The sequence below is a fragment of the Lissotriton vulgaris genome, chromosome 3_1 (genome assembly GCF_964263255.1).
Source record: "Lissotriton vulgaris chromosome 3_1, aLisVul1.2, whole genome shotgun sequence".
Classification (NCBI taxonomy): Eukaryota; Metazoa; Chordata; class Amphibia; order Caudata; family Salamandridae; genus Lissotriton; species Lissotriton vulgaris.
Window position 1 is genome coordinate 67340713 of NC_141689.1, and position 20512 is coordinate 67361224.

At 48.4% G+C, this 20512-nt stretch overlaps 1 protein-coding gene across 1 annotated transcript in view; it reads right to left on the minus strand.

The window, feature by feature from the left end:
• Positions 1-7261, minus strand: part of CCT7 (chaperonin containing TCP1 subunit 7) — a 139340-nt gene extending 132079 nt beyond the window's left edge. The window contains exon 1 of the mRNA XM_086960099.1: positions 7131-7261. Coding sequence (XP_086816225.1) covers positions 7131-7136 — 6 coding nt within the window. The 5' untranslated portion in view covers positions 7137-7261. The remainder of the gene's footprint in view (positions 1-7130) is intronic.
• Between the last annotated feature and the right edge of the window lie 13251 nt (positions 7262-20512).

Genomic DNA, 20512 nt, shown 5'->3' on the forward strand with positions numbered 1-20512 from the left:
TACACTGTGGCCCCTCCACATCCATGTCCACTGTGACTGCTGGTACAGACAGCGGGGTCACAATAGGAGCTCAAAAAAAGTACAGGGCTCCATCATCGGTGACATTGCCTGTTGGGATGCACGATCGATCCACAACTGCAAGCAACTGGAGGCCCAAATCAGCAGTCACTGGTTGAGTGCAACCAGCACTCAACACAAAGACTGGAGCCCAATCAAACGTCCTTTCTGGCTGGACAGCCGTAATCCTGGGAGTTTCAATGCAACAGAAGCATCACTGCAGAGGCATATTGTCACAACTAAAAGGTTTCTAAATACACTTCCATGACATTTAGGGGAAAAACTACCTTTAACGCCAGTCTTGTTCAGTGCTACATTGCACGAGCAGATAACACTCCACTGACAAAACTACCTTAAAAACAGCCCTGCTTTTCGCCGTATTCCAAGAGCAGCTAGCAGTAGCATGTGACCAAGCTGACAGAACTGCATTCAATATTGCCCTGCTCACTGCTGTATGCTATAAAGTAAGCACTATATAATACATGGGACTCTTCAATCCCTGAATAAACGCATGTCTCCAATATCTTTATAGGCGACTTGTGATGAACCCAGTCGCGGACTATAAAGAAAAGACATCAGAACTCAAATATAAGATATTACAGTAGAGCTCTGACAATGCTTGTTGCCAGATCCGGCAGCCGAGGTGAAAGGCAGGTCAGCTCACAGAGCAGCTGTTTAAAGCAACAACAATTAAATGTTGCTTTTCTTTCTTCTGCTCTATTTTTCGAGTTTGCAGTAATTTGCAGAAAGAACATGATTATTTTTTGCACTCCTTAGATAATTATAGCTTTCTGTATGTTTCTACACATTCGGAGCTTCAGCAAACAAAAATAAAATAAAAAACACCTTGAACTATTTCTAATATCTTTTTGCAAGAATTTTTTTAATGGCTCACTTTGCACTAAATGTTCTATTTATATTTATGTTTACAAACATCCGCTCTCTTTCTTTATGCAACAATGTTGTAAACGGTTTTGAGAAAGGATGGTGTGACCATGTATTGTATGGGATAATGTACCTCCTCCTTCGGCCTTGTTCCTCCATATGGTTATGGAGCACCTCGGTGACTTGCAATATCCTTATAATGTACAACAAGGGGAACTTTACTCCTTTTATAAATGCACTTCTAGTACAATGAACAGAAAACACACAAGCCCGTAACCAAGCTGCCATGGACAACCCTGCTCACTGCGGAACACCATGAACAGCAAACACAAGCCCGTAACCAAGCTGCCATGGCTGCGTTAAACAGCCCTGCTCACTGCTGCATATTATGCACTGCAGACACCAGCGAGTAACCAGTTTGACATAACTGCCTGAGTTCAGTGCGGACTGCTGCAGACAATCAACAGTCAAGTAATACTACCAAATAAGGGAGACCGCTGCACCAATGAACTCTGGCTCCTAAAGCATTACTAAAGACAGACGCCAGTGCTAGGTGGACAAGAGTTTGGCCTAAACAAGTCACACTTGCCACGGCCATGATCAAAACAAGGGACGCAGACATGAAACGTCTACAGCTGGTTTTAGGTTCAACTGCACTTAAACCTGAACCCAGTTAGTAAAGCTGCCCATCAAACTCACAGCACACGGTACAAAATAACAGGACAAATGTGGTTTATAATGTAGACAAGATTCAGTGTATGGCTGTAACGCTGCAAGATATTTACATACACATAATGTAGGCAATTGAAAGCTTAGAGGCCTACACGGCCAGACATCATCCGGTCTAAAACTAAAACAAATACACACTCCAATCTCAAACAAGTAAAAAGGCTATAAATACATGAAATCACCAAGCAATGCGTGTTTATTTAGCCACGCGCATATAAATCATTGTGGTGTGTGCTATATATAGTACGTTCTCACAAAGGCCCAGCAGTGCAAGAGCAATCACTGCAGGCCTAGGTTATTTTGTGTTAGCTTGTTATAATTGTAAAGAGTTTATGGGGATTTTAATGCTGGGCTGACCTATAGTATCTTTTCGAGCAAGAAATAGGCAAAATCTCAGGATCAGATCACTATACTGATACTTGTAATTAATCAGTGGGGCAGCAGAAGCCATTTTAGCTGACAAATACAGTTTTTGAGAACTCATGTATCTAGTAGAAATACAAGAGATCACTACCAAAGCCCTCCCAAATGGTGGCTTTGGTGAATGTCCTCTGACCAAGGTACCGGGAAGTGCGCATGTTTCAGAGGGCCCTGGAAAATGATTTTGGGGGTTTACAAAGAGTCTTTTTTCTGGACCCAAAGATGAACCTGCAAAAAGTAGTGAAGCAAGTGGTTGCCAGGCTCATCTTTAAGCACGAGGTAGTACTATGTGTCAGCTGCACACATCCGAGATCAAACACTGTATGTTTGTAAGCATTCAATAGCTGGTGATAGGAAAGAGCCCAAAGGTAAGACATTCATGTTGGCTATTCTGGAGAAAAACGAAACAGACAAAGCCAGAAATATAGTAATGACCCTGGATCAGAGAAATGTGCGACATGAGCTGAACGGAAGCAATAACTGTTGTAGTATGCTGCTCAGCCTGGATGACTGTGTGTGAGAATGTTGGCGTGCTTGAGTCAGTTGGTGGACGGATAAAATCCTTTATCTTGATTATGGGCTGCCAGTTTCTTCAGCCTCTTAACAGTCAGTAGTGGCTTGGTGCTTGGAGGATCAGTAGTCCATTAGGTGGCAAGCGCAGCTTCTTTTCCAAATTGTCGACAGATGTACTAAAATTATGGGTGGTCCAGCCAAGGTGTTTTAATGTAGGTTTATTTTAGTAAGTTGTACAAAGAATGAGCCTCACCAGAATCAGTCTCTATTCTGCTCAGCCCGCCCACCAACTGACTCAAGCCCTCCAACATTCCACACACCACATTCCACTGTTTTATGTGGTGCGTCCCCACATCTGCTTTACCTGTTGCGCATGTTGCATTCTTTCATGTGGAAGTTGAAAGGGTTTTGTATAGCGCTCTATTACCAGACGGTTTCTTGGCGCTGTAGACAGAACTAAAAAGACTGAGGGAAGAAGGGGGTGAAAATTAAGAGGTATAGGCGGAAGAAAAAAAGATACGTTTTCAGAGCGGCCCGGAAGTCTAGATAAGAAGGAATGGATCTGATTGTCAGAGGTAGGGAGTTCCAGAAAAGGGGGGCAAGAATCGAGAACCTGGAGCCTCCCGATTTCTTGTTACGAAATCGGGGGACAAGAAGAAGGTGCTGGGTGGAGGACCGCAGATGTCTAGCGGGAACATATGCTGTGATCTTCGATCTAAAGAAAACTGGGGCAGTGCCTGCTAGTGACATAGAGGTCAGAACACCCAGCTTAAAAAGTGAGCGCTCCTTGATAGGGAGCCAATGGAGAGTTTTGAGCAGAGGGGTGGTGTGGTGCGAGTGGATTTGGGGAGCCTAAAAATGAGGCGAGCTGCTTGGTTTTGAATAAGCTGCAAACGACGACATTCATAGGCTGGAATGCCCACGTAAAGGGCATTACCATAATCTAGTCGGGAGAGGATCATTGCTGAGACAACAAGTTTGAGAGCTTCCACCGAGAAGTAGCGTGAGACTTTCCGAATAATTCTAAGGGAAAGGAAGCAGGAAGAGACTACTGCGCTAATCTGGGGGCGCAGAGAAAGGTCCTGACTGACCCTGATGCCGAGGGTTTTGACTGAAGCAGAGGGGGATGGAGGGGGACCGAGAATGGGGGGCCAGAAAGCAGGGGACCACGGGTTAGAGGGGCCACCGACAAGAACCAACTCCGTCTTGTCGGGGTTCAATTTGAGATGATTACGGTTCATCCAATTGTAAATGAAGGTAAGGGTGGAGTGAACCCTGGAAATAGAATCAGGTGAGGCGGAGAGTTTGAAGAGGAGCTGGAGGTCATCGGCGTAATTAAACGCCATGCCCTCCATGTCCTGTAAGGCAGCAATGAGGGGATGTATGTATAGGTTAAACAAAAGAGGGGGAAAGGGAAGATCCTTGGGGAACCCCGCAGGAGACGGAGCGGATGGGTGCAAGAAAACCTACCAACCAAACGGCTTGGGTGCGGCCTGCTAAAAAGGAGGTGATCCAGGACAAGGCAGGCCCCTGCAAGCCGACACCTCTGACACGGTCGAGAAGGATGGAATGGTCGACCGTGTCAAAGGCCGCAGATAGATCGAGTAGGATTAAGGCCTGGTGAGAATTAGTGTCTAAACTTCGTTTAAGCTCATCAACCACTGAGAGGACCACAGATTCCGTGGAGTGTACAGGACGGAAACCAGCCTGGTAGCGCATTCCCACATCTGCTTTACCTGCAAGTTACATTGTGCCGTGTTCACACACTTTGAACCCCAACCTGCTCAGGGGGAACTTCTAGGGTGTGGCTCAACTCTCCATTTTTTTTTTTTTTGTAGGTAACAAGGACCCCCTGATGTGGATGAGACTCCTGGGTCAGGGACAACAATTTCTTGTGAGGGTAAATACCCAGGCAGGCTAGAAATACAAAAGCTGGCTGACTATAACAACAATATTCATAAAAACACAATTTATATAATAAAAATAATATAAGCAATGGACTGAAATGATATCAAAAGGATATACTTTAATATAAATATATAGAATAAACATATACATAAAAATAAAAAGGTTACACGATAGACAAGTTATCTCATGAAGTTCATATATGTGTTTTCAGAAAGACTTAATATAATATAAAAAGGGAGTTCTTTTTTCTTTCATAATATTCTCTGATTGTAGAGAATAAGGCTGTATGTCGTGTCAACGCGTTTCGACAAGCACAGTTGTCTTCGTCAGGACAGAAACGGGTGATCAGCCAATTTTTCTAAAACGATAGAAAACCAAAAGGATATAGAGTAGTCGCAGGGAGTAAGGCACCTCTCATTCATAAAGATCAGAATTGGTATGTGATAACTGATTAGTCAGTGTTCACTGCCTCCATCTTACTACTACCTATTACTACTCTTCGTCATCTATTTCTTAAAAAGGAAGGCAGAAGGGGAGGGAAGTTTTCAGGCTTTCAAATCCATAACGGTCGTCGTGCAGCAATTTTAATCATCAAGGTGTCTATAAGTTTGTCATTTGTCAAAAAACAAAGCGCAATCCTAAAGCGGCTCCTGAAGCGGCTCCTGATTGGAGGTCTAGACGTAATACAGCCGACGGAATCCGTGTCCTTCAAATAGCGTTTTTCAGTTGTTTTACTTGGTCACAGTGTGGCTCCTTAGTTATGGATTTGTAGCGTATCGACCTTCCTCAAAGCCTCCTTCAACTCTCCATTTACATCCCTTTCTTACCTCTGTGAGAAAAACACCTTTTTATTTGCTGTGTTCTGGGGACTTTTCCCCATGATACTACTTGTGACCGACAGCTATAATTTCACTTTTTCTGTCTGCAGCCGTCTTTCACCCGTTTGCTGTTCTTTTTACTACATTGCTTTGTTCCCTCCTTCACCTTGTTGCTGGTACTCTTGTACTTTCTTCGTGTTTGCCTAACCAGCTTGCATGATCCTAGGACCTGGGTTGGTTTGTTGCTTGTGGTGTGGGAGTGTGCGGGTTGCATTTTTGGGAGAAAGGGAGATGGTGCATGAGTGAGTCTTATGCTTCCTGTCACTCCCTACCCACTTATTCCTTTTCGTGCTTCCTGTCTTTCCCGTTACTCCCTACCCACTTATACCTTTTCCATCTGTATTTCCTACTTTCCCACCTTCCATTTTTATGCCATGTTTCTGCATTAGTTTTTCATGCCATGAATCAAGATGCTTTCGCTTCATTTATTTCTTGCAACTTTTATTATGCCTCCTGAGAGTTCCTTCCTTCCCATTGTAAAGGAGGGAGATGTTGTAGTATGCTGCTCAGCCTGATGACTGTGTGCGAGAATGTTGGCGTGTGGAATGTTGGAGTGCTTGAGTCAGTTGGTGGACGGGCTGAGCAGCATATAGGTTGCTCCTGGTGGGGCTCATTCTTTGTACAACTTACTACTTAAATAAACTTACATTAAAACAAGTTCGACTGGACCATCCATCATTTTATTGCAATAACCAAGGAGGTTACTTAAATACAAGACAGTGAGCGGTGGCTACATCGGCAGATGTAGCGAGAAATGACAACTAGTGTTATTTCTGGATAAATTACAAGGAGCTATGAAACGTGAAACAGACACCGTTCAGGACTGACCACTCCGGGGGATAAGAAAAGTCAGTGTGAGCTCTGGAGGTGATCATACGAGGAGCTATGAAAGGTCAAACAGTGACAGTTCTGCACCGACTACTCCAAGGGACCAGAGATGTCAGGCAGTCTCAGATCCGCTGCAACCAACCCAGGGGCAAAGAAATGTCCGGCTGTGACAGTCTGGAATAATCATGTCGGGTAAAGTAACATCGAGTAGTGCGGAGTTCATAAACCACCACCCCGGGGGCTTCGTCAAGCTGCCCACGAGCATCACAAGTGCATTTTGGCTCACTGGGCAAGGAGATGTCGTGGAGCAGGAGCAGAGAGACGTGACCCGTGGATCAGTCACCTCCGAGAACAGAGAAAAGTGTCCGTACATCAGTCACTCTCAACAGCAAAGGGACATGATCTTGGGTCAGTCACTCCCATGAACAGGGAAGTGGCCGTGTGATGTGCGGTAAAAAAAAAAAAGTAAAAGGGACCGAACTCATACATGCCAATAGACCCTATTCAGGAGGGTGACTACCGATTTTTCAAGCCAAAAATTGCTTTATTTGAGCTGTCTCCCGCCTGAAATTGCATTTTCTAGCATAGAAGTTAATAGGGAATTTTTACTCTCGATTTTTTTTTTTATCTCCCACGTCCCGGTTCTAAAATGTTGGCATGCATGTTAACTTTATACTAGTGAGGGGCGCTGGTGTATAAATGGGGGAGAAAAGGTCAGGATGCAGAGCAGTACCCTCCCTACCTAGGGGAGGGGGGTGACAGCTTCAAACCGGTCATAACAGCATTCACACATCGATTCACATAAGCCCCATAGTCGGTACATCCCAGAGTTCCTGAACATCGGTACCCTGGGCTGGGGAAATCCTTGCCCCGGACAGACGCTCAGCCTCGGATGGCGAAGGATGGACTCACCATCATCTTCAGGCCGTTGTTGTCTCACACTTCTCCTACCCCTGGAGCCGGCAAAAAAGAAACCTTCCCACAATGCACAGCGAAAGCCTGCTCTGCACGCAACTTCCGGAAATTGCTTAGAAGGAAGACGCTCAAGGCCCAACTGTCAGTGGGCGTGGCTTATGCTGACCATACAAGCACTAGTTCACAAACTGCCCTGCCCATTTTGATTTCGGGGCGTTCCGTGTAAGAGTGGCGGCCATTTTAGGATCAGGCATGACCAACGTGGGTTCACAACAAACCGGTAAAAAATAGCGTTCCAACACCGTGACAAAGGCCTGACCAAAATGACCGCCCCTGTATCAAGCCCGGGGATTACGGCACCCAACCGATTTCGACGCTAGCAGTCAAACCAAATCCCGAAAATGAATATCCGAGTTATAATATATGTACATAACACATTCGAAAGATAATTATAAATACTCAATTATACTGTTTTCTAAATAGAATCTTAAACTCGCAAATGCAGTAATTAGTATGCTATTTTATTATAAACATTGCATTGCATTTTTTTTCTTCTTTTAAACGTAACAGGATAACTTGGAAAATATTTTATGTAGGCAATATCTGCATAGCAGAGCCAAATATGAGTTTGAAGGTGTCCTGTTAGTTTAGGGCGGATGGGCAAAGACTCTGGAACGTAGACAAAGGCGCCCAAAACAAAACATAGAGTTCTCTAAAAGAACTAGACTGCAAATATCCTTATAAAAGTAAGGAAGACAGTCATAGACGCCATGTTACTTTATGAGCTTTAATGTGCAGTATTTTTTCTGTAAAATACGTACTCCAACATATGACAAACGATCAGATGCAATTTATTACAGTCTCGCTATTCAGTATCCGGGCTCACCTCGTATGCAATTTTAATACAATGTGTAACGTTGTGTAATACCCCGCAATGATGACGCTGCAATCATGTATATTTAACAGTCTTTATTTAGACACGTCTATCCCTGAAGAGCGCCGCGCCTCAACTCGTCTAACGGTCTTCCGCGCCAACCCACTACGCAGCCGCGTATCGCTGCGCGGGCGCGGCACGTCACGTGGCTTACGTGACGTGCGTACACTAGTGCGCGCTACTACATATCTCCCCCTTTTACCCAACGTGGAGATAGTCCCTCATTGTCCACTGTTCAACTCATAGTCTTTGTATTTTGCTGGTTTAACCACCACCCTTCTACTTCGGGTCAGTCTTACCGGGGTGCAGGTGTTCTCACATTCATTACTTCCTTCTGACTCTTGCGCGGCCGCGCCTGCTTCTCCTTCTCCGCTACTTCCTCGGGCCATCCACTCCAACTCTTGCTCTCTTGTCTCTAGCTCCTGTGCTTCTACTCTTTCCTCCTCAAGCAATCCTTCCGGAGCCTCTTGCTCAGCCAACTCTGTTCCTTCATCCTCCCAGTCCGTGGTTCTCTGATTCCAGACCAAAACCTTGTTACATTTCGCCATGCGGTCTTGTGACCAGACGTTGCCATCACTCAGTAGGGCCGCTCTGCCTCTTACTTCTCTCACTTGCATAGGCTTGCTGTATTTACTCGCTCCCTTCCTCTGCACGTTAGCCAACCTCACTCGCACCCATTCTCCTTTCTCTAATCCTGTGTCTCGTACATTCCGTCTGCGATCGTAGTGTTCAGTGTAAGTTGCTTGGGCTTTCTCAAGGTTGGCTCACACCACCGCGGGCGACCATTCACTGGTAATTGTCTTTTCTTTCCACACTCGATTGTCCTGTGTGAAGGGCTCTCTTCCTCGGAGTATTTGGAACTGGCTGTATCCTGTACTGGTAGGTGTTATCCTGTACGCACAGATCATGTGCCAAATCTCCGCCTCCCAGTCTTTGGCATCGGCTATTGCAGCCTGGATTGAGCCCATCACCACTCTGTTAAAGCGTTCGACCACGCCGTTGCCGGCTGGGTGGTAAATCGCCTTGTGCCTGGCATCTATGCCATTCCTTTCCATGAATCTGTTCCACTTCTCGGATTTAAACTGGGGCCCATTGTCACTAAGTACCACCTTGGGGATGCCTTCTCTCACAAACGTGTCTGCTAGGAACTTGATTATTGCATCTGTGTCCATGGTCTCTCTTATCATAATTTCAGGCCATTTCGAATACCTGTCCACCATGACACACACATACTTTTGTACTCCTTGTATGTCCAGAACCGGGCCCAGTATGTCCACGCTCAGTTCTTCCCACGGGTTCTTTGGTATTTCAAACTTCCCCATCTCAGTTCTGAGAAGTTTCAAGGTTTTATCTGCTCCTTGACACCTGGTGCAGTTCCTGACATGTCTTTCTGCTTTCAAGTCCATCCCCAGCCACCAGTAATTTTGCCTGGTCCTCAGCCTCAATTTGCAGATCCCGAGGTGTCCCTCATGGAGTGTGTCCAGTAACCGGTCTATGAGGTCGGCGGGCGGTATCATTCTCTCTCCCCTGTGCACAAATGTTCCATTGTCTCCTATCGACAGTTCCTCTCTAACCTCATAGTAGGGTCTGAGTTCCCTCTCCAGCGCTCTCTTCTCAGGCCAGCCTTGTATCACAAACTGCTTCACTTCCCGTAGCACCGCGTCCTCATCGTATGCCTTCCTCCATTCTGTGAGGCTGATAGCACTTTCTTGGTCCTCTGTGAGTGCCACCCATTCCTCTGATCCTGTCATATCTCCTTCACTGGATTCCATCGCAGCAGCTCTGCTTAGGTAGTCTGCTACACGATTCCGGTTCCCTGGTACATGTTCCACATCGTACCGGAACTCCATTAGTTTCAATGACATTTTTGCTATTCTTGGTGTGGCTTCAGCGTGCCCAATAGACGTCAGCACCTTGAGCAGGGGTTTATGGTCTGTTCTCAATAGGAACCGTATGCCCCACAGAAATTGCCGGAACCTCGCGGTGGCCCACACTACTGCCAGCATCTCCTTCTCTATTACGCTGTATCGTTTCTCTGTGTCTGACAGCGTGCGCGAGGCAAAACTTATGGTTTCCATCTGTCCTTGCCCCCTGTCCTGCATCAGGACTGCTCCCAATCCCTTATCACTGGCATCCATAGTTAGGACCGTTCTGCCTTGGGGGTCATACCCTTGAAGGGGAACGGCTTCTGTGATCGCCTTCTTGATGTCATCAAACTCGTTTTGTGTCTCTGTTGACCACCGGAACTAGTGTTTTCCTTCGTGAGTTGCCTCATGTGATGGGTTCTGGAAGCAAAATGTTGCACGAATTTTCCATAGTACTCGGCCATGCCGAGAAATGATCTTATTTCCTCCTTGCTGGATGGAGGCGGTGCTTCCCGGATCGCGTTGACATTCTCCGTCTTGGGGGTCACTCCATCTACGCCTATTTCATGTCCCAGATATGTCACTGACGACATTCCAATGCAGCACTTGGACCATTCCGCCGTAAGACCCTTTCTTTCCAAAATCTGCAGCACGTTCCCTAGTTTTGCATCATGATCCAGCTTGTCTCGGCCCATTATCAAGATGTCATCTTGGAAGTACTGGACGTCGGTGCTCTTATGGAAGAGCTGGTGCATCAGTTTTTGGAACACTGCCGCTGCAGACGCCAATCCAAATGGCATGCGGAGGAACTGGTAACACCCGAACGGGGTGATAAAGGACGTGAGCCGGCGGCTTTCTGGATGCAGGGCTATTTGGTGGTAGGCGGATGTCAGGTCGATGGTGGAATACCATTTGATGCCTCGGGTGTTGGCCAGCATCTCTTCTATCCTTGGCAGGGGGAATTTTTCCACAACTATATTCTTATTCAGCTCCCTGAGGTCCACGCACAGCCGGACCTTCCCGTTGGGCTTCTTGACCACCACCAAGGGCGATAGCCATTCCGCACAAGTGATGGGTTGAATGATCCCCTTCCTCTCCAGCTCTTGGAGTTCTTCTCGTACAGCCTCACGTACTGCTATGGGGATGTTTCTGACTCGGTGGGCCACCGTTACTGCCTTGTCCTTCAAGATGATCTTGTGTGCAAACTTCTCCAGCTTCCCCACCTTGCCTCTGAACACTTTGGGGAATGTCTTCCTCCACCTGTCTTGGTCAGGCCACTCCTTATGTTCCGTTAACAAGATCTGTTCCACTCCTCCTGGGTCCAACTTGATGCCCAGGTCGCCCTGGTCCAGCCATCCCAACACCGATGGTCCTTTTTCCGCTATGTAGAGCTTGCAGTGGGCCGATCGGCTTCGGAATTCGAACTTCAGTGGTCGGAACTCCACCATGGGTATGCGGTCCCCGTTGTATGTGACCGGGCGTATATCTAGCTTCTCCAGTTCCGGGCCTAGTCGTGGCGCAAATTTCTCCTCCCACACAGCCCTCTGAACGATGGTATACGGCGAACCGGTGTCCGCTATTACACTGATCGTGACTCCTCCCATAGCCATCTCCAGCACCGGCTTCATAGACCTTTTTCCATCCACACTCATGACTTGTACATCCGCTCCCAGTACCTGATCGTATATGCCCAGTACCGTGGTTACTTCCTCTTCCGGTGTGTCTTCCTGCGCGTCACTGTCCTGGCCGACGAGTCTCACCGTGTTCTTGGAGACTTTCTTTCTGCACACCTTCTCGAAGTGTCCTATTATACCGCAGTACATGCACTTGGCCCGGAACGCCGGACATTTCCTGTCGTGCGCCTCGTGCGACCAGTTTCCGCACCTGTAGCATGGTTTCCGGTTGGCGCCCACGTGCCTTCCTGAAGGCCAGCCATTGCTGTTCCATTTGGCGCCATTCCCTTCCGTGGTCTTTTTACTCGATTTGTCCTTACGGATCGCGTCTTCATCGATCTTGTTCACCATCGTACTTGTTGCCGTCTCCTTCTTAGTTGCATCCGCACATCTCCTCGCCAGCTCCGCTCTTTTGACAATGACCATTACGTCTTTCAGGGTGGTTTCTCCCAGGCCCACAACTTGTCCTGCACGGAAGCGCACGTGGTGTGCATAATCACTTGGTCCTTTATGAATTCCTCCTCCAAGTTGTTGTACTTGCATGCGGCTGCCAGCCGTTTCAACGCCACCACGTACTCCTCTACCGTCTCTCCTGGCCGCTGTTTTCTTTGCTGAAAGTTGAACCTGTCCACCGATACACACACCGCCGGTTTGAAATGTTCATTCAGGTCCTCAATTGCCTGGGCGTATACGTCGTCATCCGTGTCGTCTCTTTGCTTCGGCACCAGACTTTTGTACACTCTCAACCCTTCCGGGCCTAAGTTCAATAGCAGGATACGTTTTTTTCTTGCTGGTTTGAACGTCTCTTCGCTCTCGTCCTCTAGTACGCCAATGAAATTGTCGATGTATTCCCTCCAGTTGTCCCACTTCATTAGCGGCTCTCCTGGCCTGGGCAGGAATTGCACCGGCGCCATCGCGTATCCAGTTTGGATGCTCATTCTTTCACTCTTGATCGTGGGCTGATGGCTTGTTTGTCCTTTGGGGCTTCCCGGGGCGCTATCTCGTTCTGCTTTGTTCGCGTGGTTCTGGGGACCACCTGTGTCAGCCCCCTCGATCTTTACCAAGGTATCCAGCTCGTTCCTTGATTGATGGACGATACCTCGTGGCTAGCTGCTGCACGTGTCTTCCTTGTTCCCTTTTCTGGGCTCTGGAGGAGGTCGTAGTTGGTCGGCCCTGCCGCGCTCTCCAGGGTGGTTGCTTGGTTGTCGTCGGTTCACTGCGGGGTAGGGATATCTTATCCCATCCTCGTCGCCATTGTAACGTTGTGTAATACCCAGCAATGATGACGCTGCAATCATGTATATTTAACAGTCTTTATTTAGACACGTCTATCCCTGAAGAGCGCCGCGCCTCAACTCGTCTAACGGTCTTCCACGCCAACCCACTACGCAGCGGCGTATCGCTGCGCGGGCGCGGCACGTCACGTGGCTTACGTGACGTGCGTACACTAGTGCGCGCTACTACATAATGCAAGCCTGTAATTCTTAAATAGAAAGTCCAATAAGCAATACGTTAATGTTAATGTTAATGTTATGGGTGTCTTATATAGCGCTCGGCTACTCCGAGGAGTGTCCCGGTGCTTTCTAACCCACAACAGACTACAGAGGGCAGGCAAAAAAGGAGAAAAGAACAAGCAGATTAGTGTCCATAGAGCCACGTCTTCAGACCCTTTCTGAAGGCCAGCAGGTTCGAAGTACAGCGGAGTGACAGAGGAAGGGTATTCCATAACTGGGGAGCCAAGCGTTTAAAAGAGCGTCCCCCTACCCTTGCTTTCCTAACAGCAGGGACAATGGCAAGACCAAGAGATTCCGATCTGAGGGATCTAATTGGTTTGTAGAAAGCAAGACGTTTCTGAATATATTCAGCTCCCACAGCATTAAGTGCCTTATGCACCAGCGTAAGTGTTTTAAAAACAATCCGCTTCCGAATAGGCAGCCAGTGTAGGGAATGTAAGAGATCCAAGGCTCTCGCTCAGCGAGGTAGGCCAAAAATCGCCCGTGCCACCGAGTTTTGGACCACCTGGAGTCTTTGGAGTAAAAAATCAGGAAGACCCAAATATAAAACATTTGAGTAGTCCAGCCTAGAACAAATAAGAGCCTGGACCGTAGTCTTCCTATGCGCTAGCGGGAGCAGGGGAAGGAACTTGCGTAACATTTTGAGGAGGCCATAGCAAGTGCCAGTCAGTCCAAGGATCTGGGACTTAAGCGATAGGCTGTTGTCAATTTTGACCCCCAAGTTCTTAGCAACCAGAGAGGAAGACGCAGGAGGGAACATGTTCACAGGCCACCAATCCTGCCAGCTCGGGTCAGCCTGACACCCGAAGAAAAGCACCTCTGATTTATCTGGGTTGCACCTGAGGCTGTTTCGCTGAAACCATTCGAAAACAGCCCCAAGACACCCACGGATGCTCTCTCCGTCAAACTCAGCCCCCTTACCACAAGTGAAAAGGAGCTGGGTGTCATCGGTGTATGACACGATCTGAGCCCCAAAGGACTCCGCCAGCACCACCAAAGGGGTCATAAAGATATTAAAGAGAGTCAGGCTCAGCACCGACCTCCAAAGGCGGTACTTCGGCTGAGTATGGGGGGGCTCAGACCACCTGCCGGCGACCAGCTAAATAAGATCTAAACCAGCTCAACACCGTCCCTCTCAGACCGATCTCATGGAGTCTGCTGAGGAGACCCTCATGAGGGACGGTGTCGAAAGCCGCCGACAGGTCTAACATTACCAACATGGCCCTTCCTCCTGCGTCCAGCACTTCCTTAATGGCCTCATTGACCTCCAAAAGTGCAGTCTCAGTACTTAGGTTGGATCGAAAGCCCGACTGGGTGGAGTGCAGCAAGCTAGGGGTTTCAAGAAAAGTGGAGAGCACAGTATGTACATGCTTTTCCACTATCTTTGCGAGAGCAGGCAGGAGGGAAATCGGCCTATAATTGGCATGGAGCTCGGGGTCAAGGCCTGACTTTTTAAGGAGTGGAACAACCATCGCCTGTTTCCAAACCACAGGGACCACACCACTAGTCAATGACAGATTAAGAATGGGATTAATCAGCGGGTTCAGAACCTCCGCTACCCTAGCCAGAAATTTAGCAGGGAAAGGGTCAGAGGGTGAGCCTGACTTGAGCTTAATCAGGAAGTCCTGAGAGACAGAGTAAGAGAGAGATGGAAACTCCGAGAGAAAGGGTCCAGATCCAGCTGTCGAATTCAGCTGGTCCCTCGGGATGGTAACAACACTAGGGCCCAAGAAAGAAAAAGAGTCTTGAATCCGCTTGATCTTAGTGGTGAAAAAGCTAGCTAACGAGATCACCCATGGCTCAGAAAACTCATGATGCGACGCATTAGCCTTAGGAGTTATAAACTCCTTCACAATAGTGAAGATTTCCCTGCAGGAACTTGAAGCAGTCTCAATTCTTGCAGAGAAGTAGTTCTTCTTTTCGGCCAGAATGTCCGCATGATAGACCTTGATAGTAGCCCTATAAGCAGCCTTGGCCCCAGGATCATACTGCTGGTGCCAGAGCCTCTCTGCTACCTTGCAATTGTGCCGGGACAGCGCAAGAGCCTCCGTGAACCAAGGCGCAGAGGTCCACCTAGCGGTTGTCCGGGGAGCAATCGGCGGAGCTAATTCGTCTAATCACTCCACTAGCCACTTCTGTAGCAAATCAAGATCCCTCTCTAGATCACCTGATAGAGGGCAGGGATGATCCAAACAGGCCTGTGCCAGACTTTATGGGGTCACCCGATGGTATGCCCGACTAGTCTGCCTAGGATGACTTGACGTTGCACAGGGGGATTTACTAATACCCCGAATCTGAAAGCTAATCAGAAAATGGTTCGACCAGAGGACAGGGACGGGGCTGGCCATAACAAGTGGAATGGTGGAAAACACCTGATCAAGGGTGCGGCCCTTATTATGAGTCGGAACAGACAGATAGGGAATAAGGCCCAGGGTGGCGGTGACATAATTGATTTTAATCGTGTCACCGTCCATCCCTGCCTCCATATGTATGTTAAAATCCCCAAGCACAATACAGTGTTCTGTCTTTAGACAAATTGCCGAAGTTAACACCTGCAGCTCCTCCTAAAAGGACCCCCGCTGACCTGGTGGTCTGTAGACCAGGAGCCCGGAATAGGATTAATGCGGAGATAGGGCTATAGAAAAAGCCAGGGACTCGCAGCCAGAAATGGGCTCCATAGGGATAACCACACATGTGGCAGATCTCCGGACCACAATCGCCACCCCTCCACCCCTCCCGATTAGTCTATCGTGTCTAAAAATCACATAATCAGGAGGGATAGCAGTCGCAATATCAGGGTTGGAGGACTCTCCTAGCCACGTTTCAGTGAGCATTAGGCAAACAGGTTTTTCGACAGTTAAAAGCTCGAAGATATCAAGAGCATGCCTGCTCAAAGAGCGAGTATTAAGTAAGAGGCACCTATAGTTAACAATGGTCTTAGGGCTGGAGGCCCCAAGCGCCGGGAAATTGCCTGGTAACCATCCGCATCCCAGACACCGCCGTTTGCCTCTGCATCGCCCAGGAAAGACCACATGACACGCACCCATACCTTTCCTAAATGAAAGGAGATCAGACGCCGAATAAAAGAGCCTAGATCCAGCCTCTCCCGCATGCCGTCCGCCTCCGAGATGCTGACGACCGCAGACGGGCTAGACTCTGGCTCGACTCCGGCGCTGCTATGGCGCGTTCGCTGCGCAAAGTGGTAGCCATCTCCTTTTGTAGTCCCTTTGAGAGCGCAAGGGAGCTGGGACTTGTAGTTCTAAGTCCTGAAACCTGGGGGGGGGCTGATCGGGCGTCTCCGGCCACAGAACCTAATTGTCTGTGAGCAAGAGGAGAGGGGCGCTGTGCATGCGGTATGTGCTTTCAACAACAAAAAATATAGTTAAAATACACAGATTCGGCGCAAAACAAACTAACCAAGACGGTGCTTTTTAAAAGGATGTTAGCAGGCTATCACCCGGCTTCCGCCTCAGGTGCATGGAAAAGCTATTGGCGCAGTAGTCAGAGGCAAATTAGATATACTTTGTTGCCAGGCTTCTGCTGCCGTTGTATCGAGGAATCTCGCGTCAAAGGCGCGGCTCCTCCTTTTGTAGTCTCTTTGAGAGCGCAAGGGCGCTGGGACTTGTAGTTCTAAGTTCGGAAACCTGGGAGGGGCTGATCGCGCATCTCCGGCCACAGAACCTAATCGTCTGTGAGCAAGAGGAGAGGGGCGCTATGCATGCGGTATGTGCTTTCAACAACAAAAAATATAGTTAAAATACACAGATTCGGCGCAAAACAAACTAACCAAGACGGTGCTTTTTAAAAGGATGTTAGCAGGCTATCACCCGGCTTCCGCCTCAGGTGCAAGGTAAAGCTATTGGCGCAGTAGTCAGAGGCAAATTAGATATACTTTGTTGCCATCGCTTCTGCTGCCGTTGTATCGAGGAATCTCGCGTCAAAGGCGCGGCTCCTCCTTTTGTAGTCCCTTTGAGAGCGAAAGGGCGCTGGGACTTGTAGTTACAAGTCCTGAAACCTGGGGGGGCTGATCGCGCGTCTCCGGCCACAGAACCTAATTGTCTGTGAGCAAGAGGAGAGGGGCGCTGTGCATGCGGTATGTGCTTTCAACAACAAAAAATATAGTTAAAATACACAGATTCGGCGCAAAACAAACTAACCAAGACAGTGCTTTTTAAAAGGATGTTAGCAGGCTATCACCCGGCTTCCGCCTCAGGTGCAAGGAAAAGCTATTGGCGCAGTAGTCAGAGGCAAATTAGATATACTTTGTTGCCAGGCTTCTGCTGCTGTTGTATCGAGGAATGATATGATATGATACATTAAAAGCACAACATTTCTCCTCCATTTACAAAAAGAGAAATTCCAATCCAGAAACTCAATGGTGAGGGTAAAAAAGGGAGAAAAAACAAACAAACAAAAACTTACTGTACTTCATCAACAATACCAATATTATGTCCATCAAGGGAGTAACTAGAAAATGAAAATGCCTCCCACTAGGAAACAAAGCTCTGATGGCACCAAGCAACTTTATTTTATTTATTTTATGCGTTTTTATATAGCGCGGACAACCTCTCTAGAAGAGCTTCCTTTTCTCTTTAATCCAATGGGCGACTGACAAGAAGTATCGGCGAGAGAACTTCCAAGGGACGGAATCACCATCTGTGCAAATAAATATTTTTCTAGCTATCGAGTCAATAATTTTCAATTTTATTAACTCCATGAACTCAGATCTGAACGCCAAACTCCGCAACCATATGAACTGCGAAGGAAGTTCCTCTTCTCAAATAAACACCAAAACTGGACAGTAAGGCACCAATCACCTCAGGTTACTTTAGCATCTGCCCCTGAAATGAGAAGAAAAGCAGTAGCATGGCATCCACTAACTTTGTAAATCATATGCCCAAGGGCGGGAAAGTAATATTCAAAACATATCTAGAACTAACACCAGACATCACAAAATCAACTAGAGCCCAATATAATCAATCAGCATCCCTGGGCGGGATAATCCTCGCCTCTGTGTCCTTAATAGAATTGACACAATAGCTAGAATTATTTTTATTCTATGTCAGGAACAGAGGCTTTGGATTATGCTAGTTTAAAGTTGTACAATATTTGAAGCGACATCAACAAATGGTTTGTGATAAAACTCTTTAAAAGTCGAGTGAGAAGACCAGTTTGCCATGACTATGATGTCCTCAAGACGAGAACCAGTGGAAGAGGCTTTTGAGGCCATGGCTCCTCTCACTGAATGTGCTCCAAAACGAGACACATCAGTTCCTGCTTCTGCGAGAATCCATCTGACTAACTGGGCCAGAGTTGCGGAAAAGACCGGGCGGAAAGGTTTCTGCAAAGAAATAAGCAACTGTCCTGCCTGATCAGCTCGTAATTCTCTAGTATGAGCTTTATAACAATCCAAACATTTAACCACACATAATTTATGGTGATGAGAAAAAGCAAGGCAAACAATGCATCGGGAATCAGTTTTGGTGCGTTTCGATATGGAAAAGGACACCCCTGAAGGAGTAAACACTCTAACTGCTAAATTCAAGGCTCGAACTTCCCTCACCACCCTGCAGTATATGAGACACAATAACAAAGTAAGTTTTGCAGATAGTTGCTTACGCATAAGATCATTAACTGGCCAGGCTCTGAGGAAATGGAGAACCACATCTACATCCCATAAAGTAGAGTATTTTTTGTGTGTGGCACGCACCATCCTTTTTCTCTCAAAATTTTGCAGAAAAGTGGATGCTCCCCCACAGGTCTACCATCCAGATGAGGATAGCCAGCAGGAATAGCCTAACAAAAATGATTCACCGTTCTATAGGCTAGACCTTGAGTAGCCAGATCAGATAAAAAATTCAGAATGATATGGACACCGGATCCCATGGGATCCACCCCCCTATTCACCGCACTAAGAAACCCATCGACGCCAGGCGGATTCATATCACTTGTGCATAGAGGGAGCCCAAGATTGGGATAACAATAATAGTGTATCCGGCAAAACTCCTGGCATTTGCCAACGTCGCTGGAAAGTCACCACACCATGAGGCACAAGAGCCCCTTAACCACTAGAGGATGTAGACGGCCAGCCGGATCCTGCAGAAGATCCTGTCGAGTCTGAATTAGAATCGAAAGGGTGTAAGGTGATAACTCCTGCACCGTCCAAAGAGGGGTAACCAGGACCAACTGTGCCCTCTGTCTGCTCACCTGCGTCAAAACCATCTGAATCATTGAAAAAGGAGGGAGGGATTAAAACAGACTGTTGGACAGGCCTCGTGGCATGCCCGACCCCTCCCCGCATGGCGAGTCGCGGACCCCTGCTACCCCTGTTCCCCGGACAAGAACCACACCTGCAGCCCGCTGGGTCAACACCCAGCTCTTCCCCGACGGAACCTTGGCTCATGATCATAACATTCTCGGCTGGCCCGGGTCCCTTCCCGAACAACCGTCTCCGGCCCAGCCACCATCTTGGACCCTCCACGACCAGGCCTCGTGGCCTCGGGTCGACCACAGCCTCAGGCCCAGCCAAGCCCCGACATCGAGGCACCACCATCCACGCAGGGGGTAAAGAGATCACTTGGCGGGTCAATGGGAGAAGGAGTGTCGATGGCTCTCCTCCGCCAGGTTTTGATCGCCCCCAGCCTCCCTGGGCGCTGGCTCCACCCCCCTGCTGGGTTTCTGGACTCCCTCATCCCGGACCCCCCCACCTCCAAGTGCGAGGGTCCGGACATCAAAGGGCACCAGACCTATAACTGGGGCAGCTCCAGAGCAGGAAGACAGTTGTATCCTGGAGTCGGGAGACACCGAAACAAACTCATCCTTGGAGGCCTGCTGGCGCTGCCGCGGCTCCTCTTCGTGAACCATCTTGAAGGCCTGCTGGCGCTGCAGCGGCTCATCCTCTTCGTGAACCATCTTGAAGGCCTGCTGGCGCTGCCGCGGCTCATCCTCTTTGTGAAACATCTTGAAGGCCTGCTGGCGCTGCCGCGGCTCATCCTCATCGTGAACTATCCGTGGAGGCCTGCTGGCGCTGCCGCGGCTCCTCTTCGTGAACCATCTTGAAGGCCTGCTGGCGCTGCAGCGGCTCATCCTCTTCGTGAACCATCTTGAAGGCCTGCTGGCGCTGCCGCGGCTCATCCTCTTTGTGAAACATCTTGAAGGCCTGCTGGCGCTGCCGCGGCTCATCCTCATCGTGAACTATCCGTGGAGGCCTGCTGGCGTTGCCACGGCTCGTCCTCTTCGTGAACCATCTTGAAGGCCTGCTGGCGCTGCCGCGGCCCCTCCTTGCGAACCCTCCAGCTCGAGGATTGTGAGCTCCACACCCGCTACCCCTGTACCGGACCAGTACTGAGACTGTCCCGCTACCCCCTTCCCCAAATAGACTAGAATTGACGGG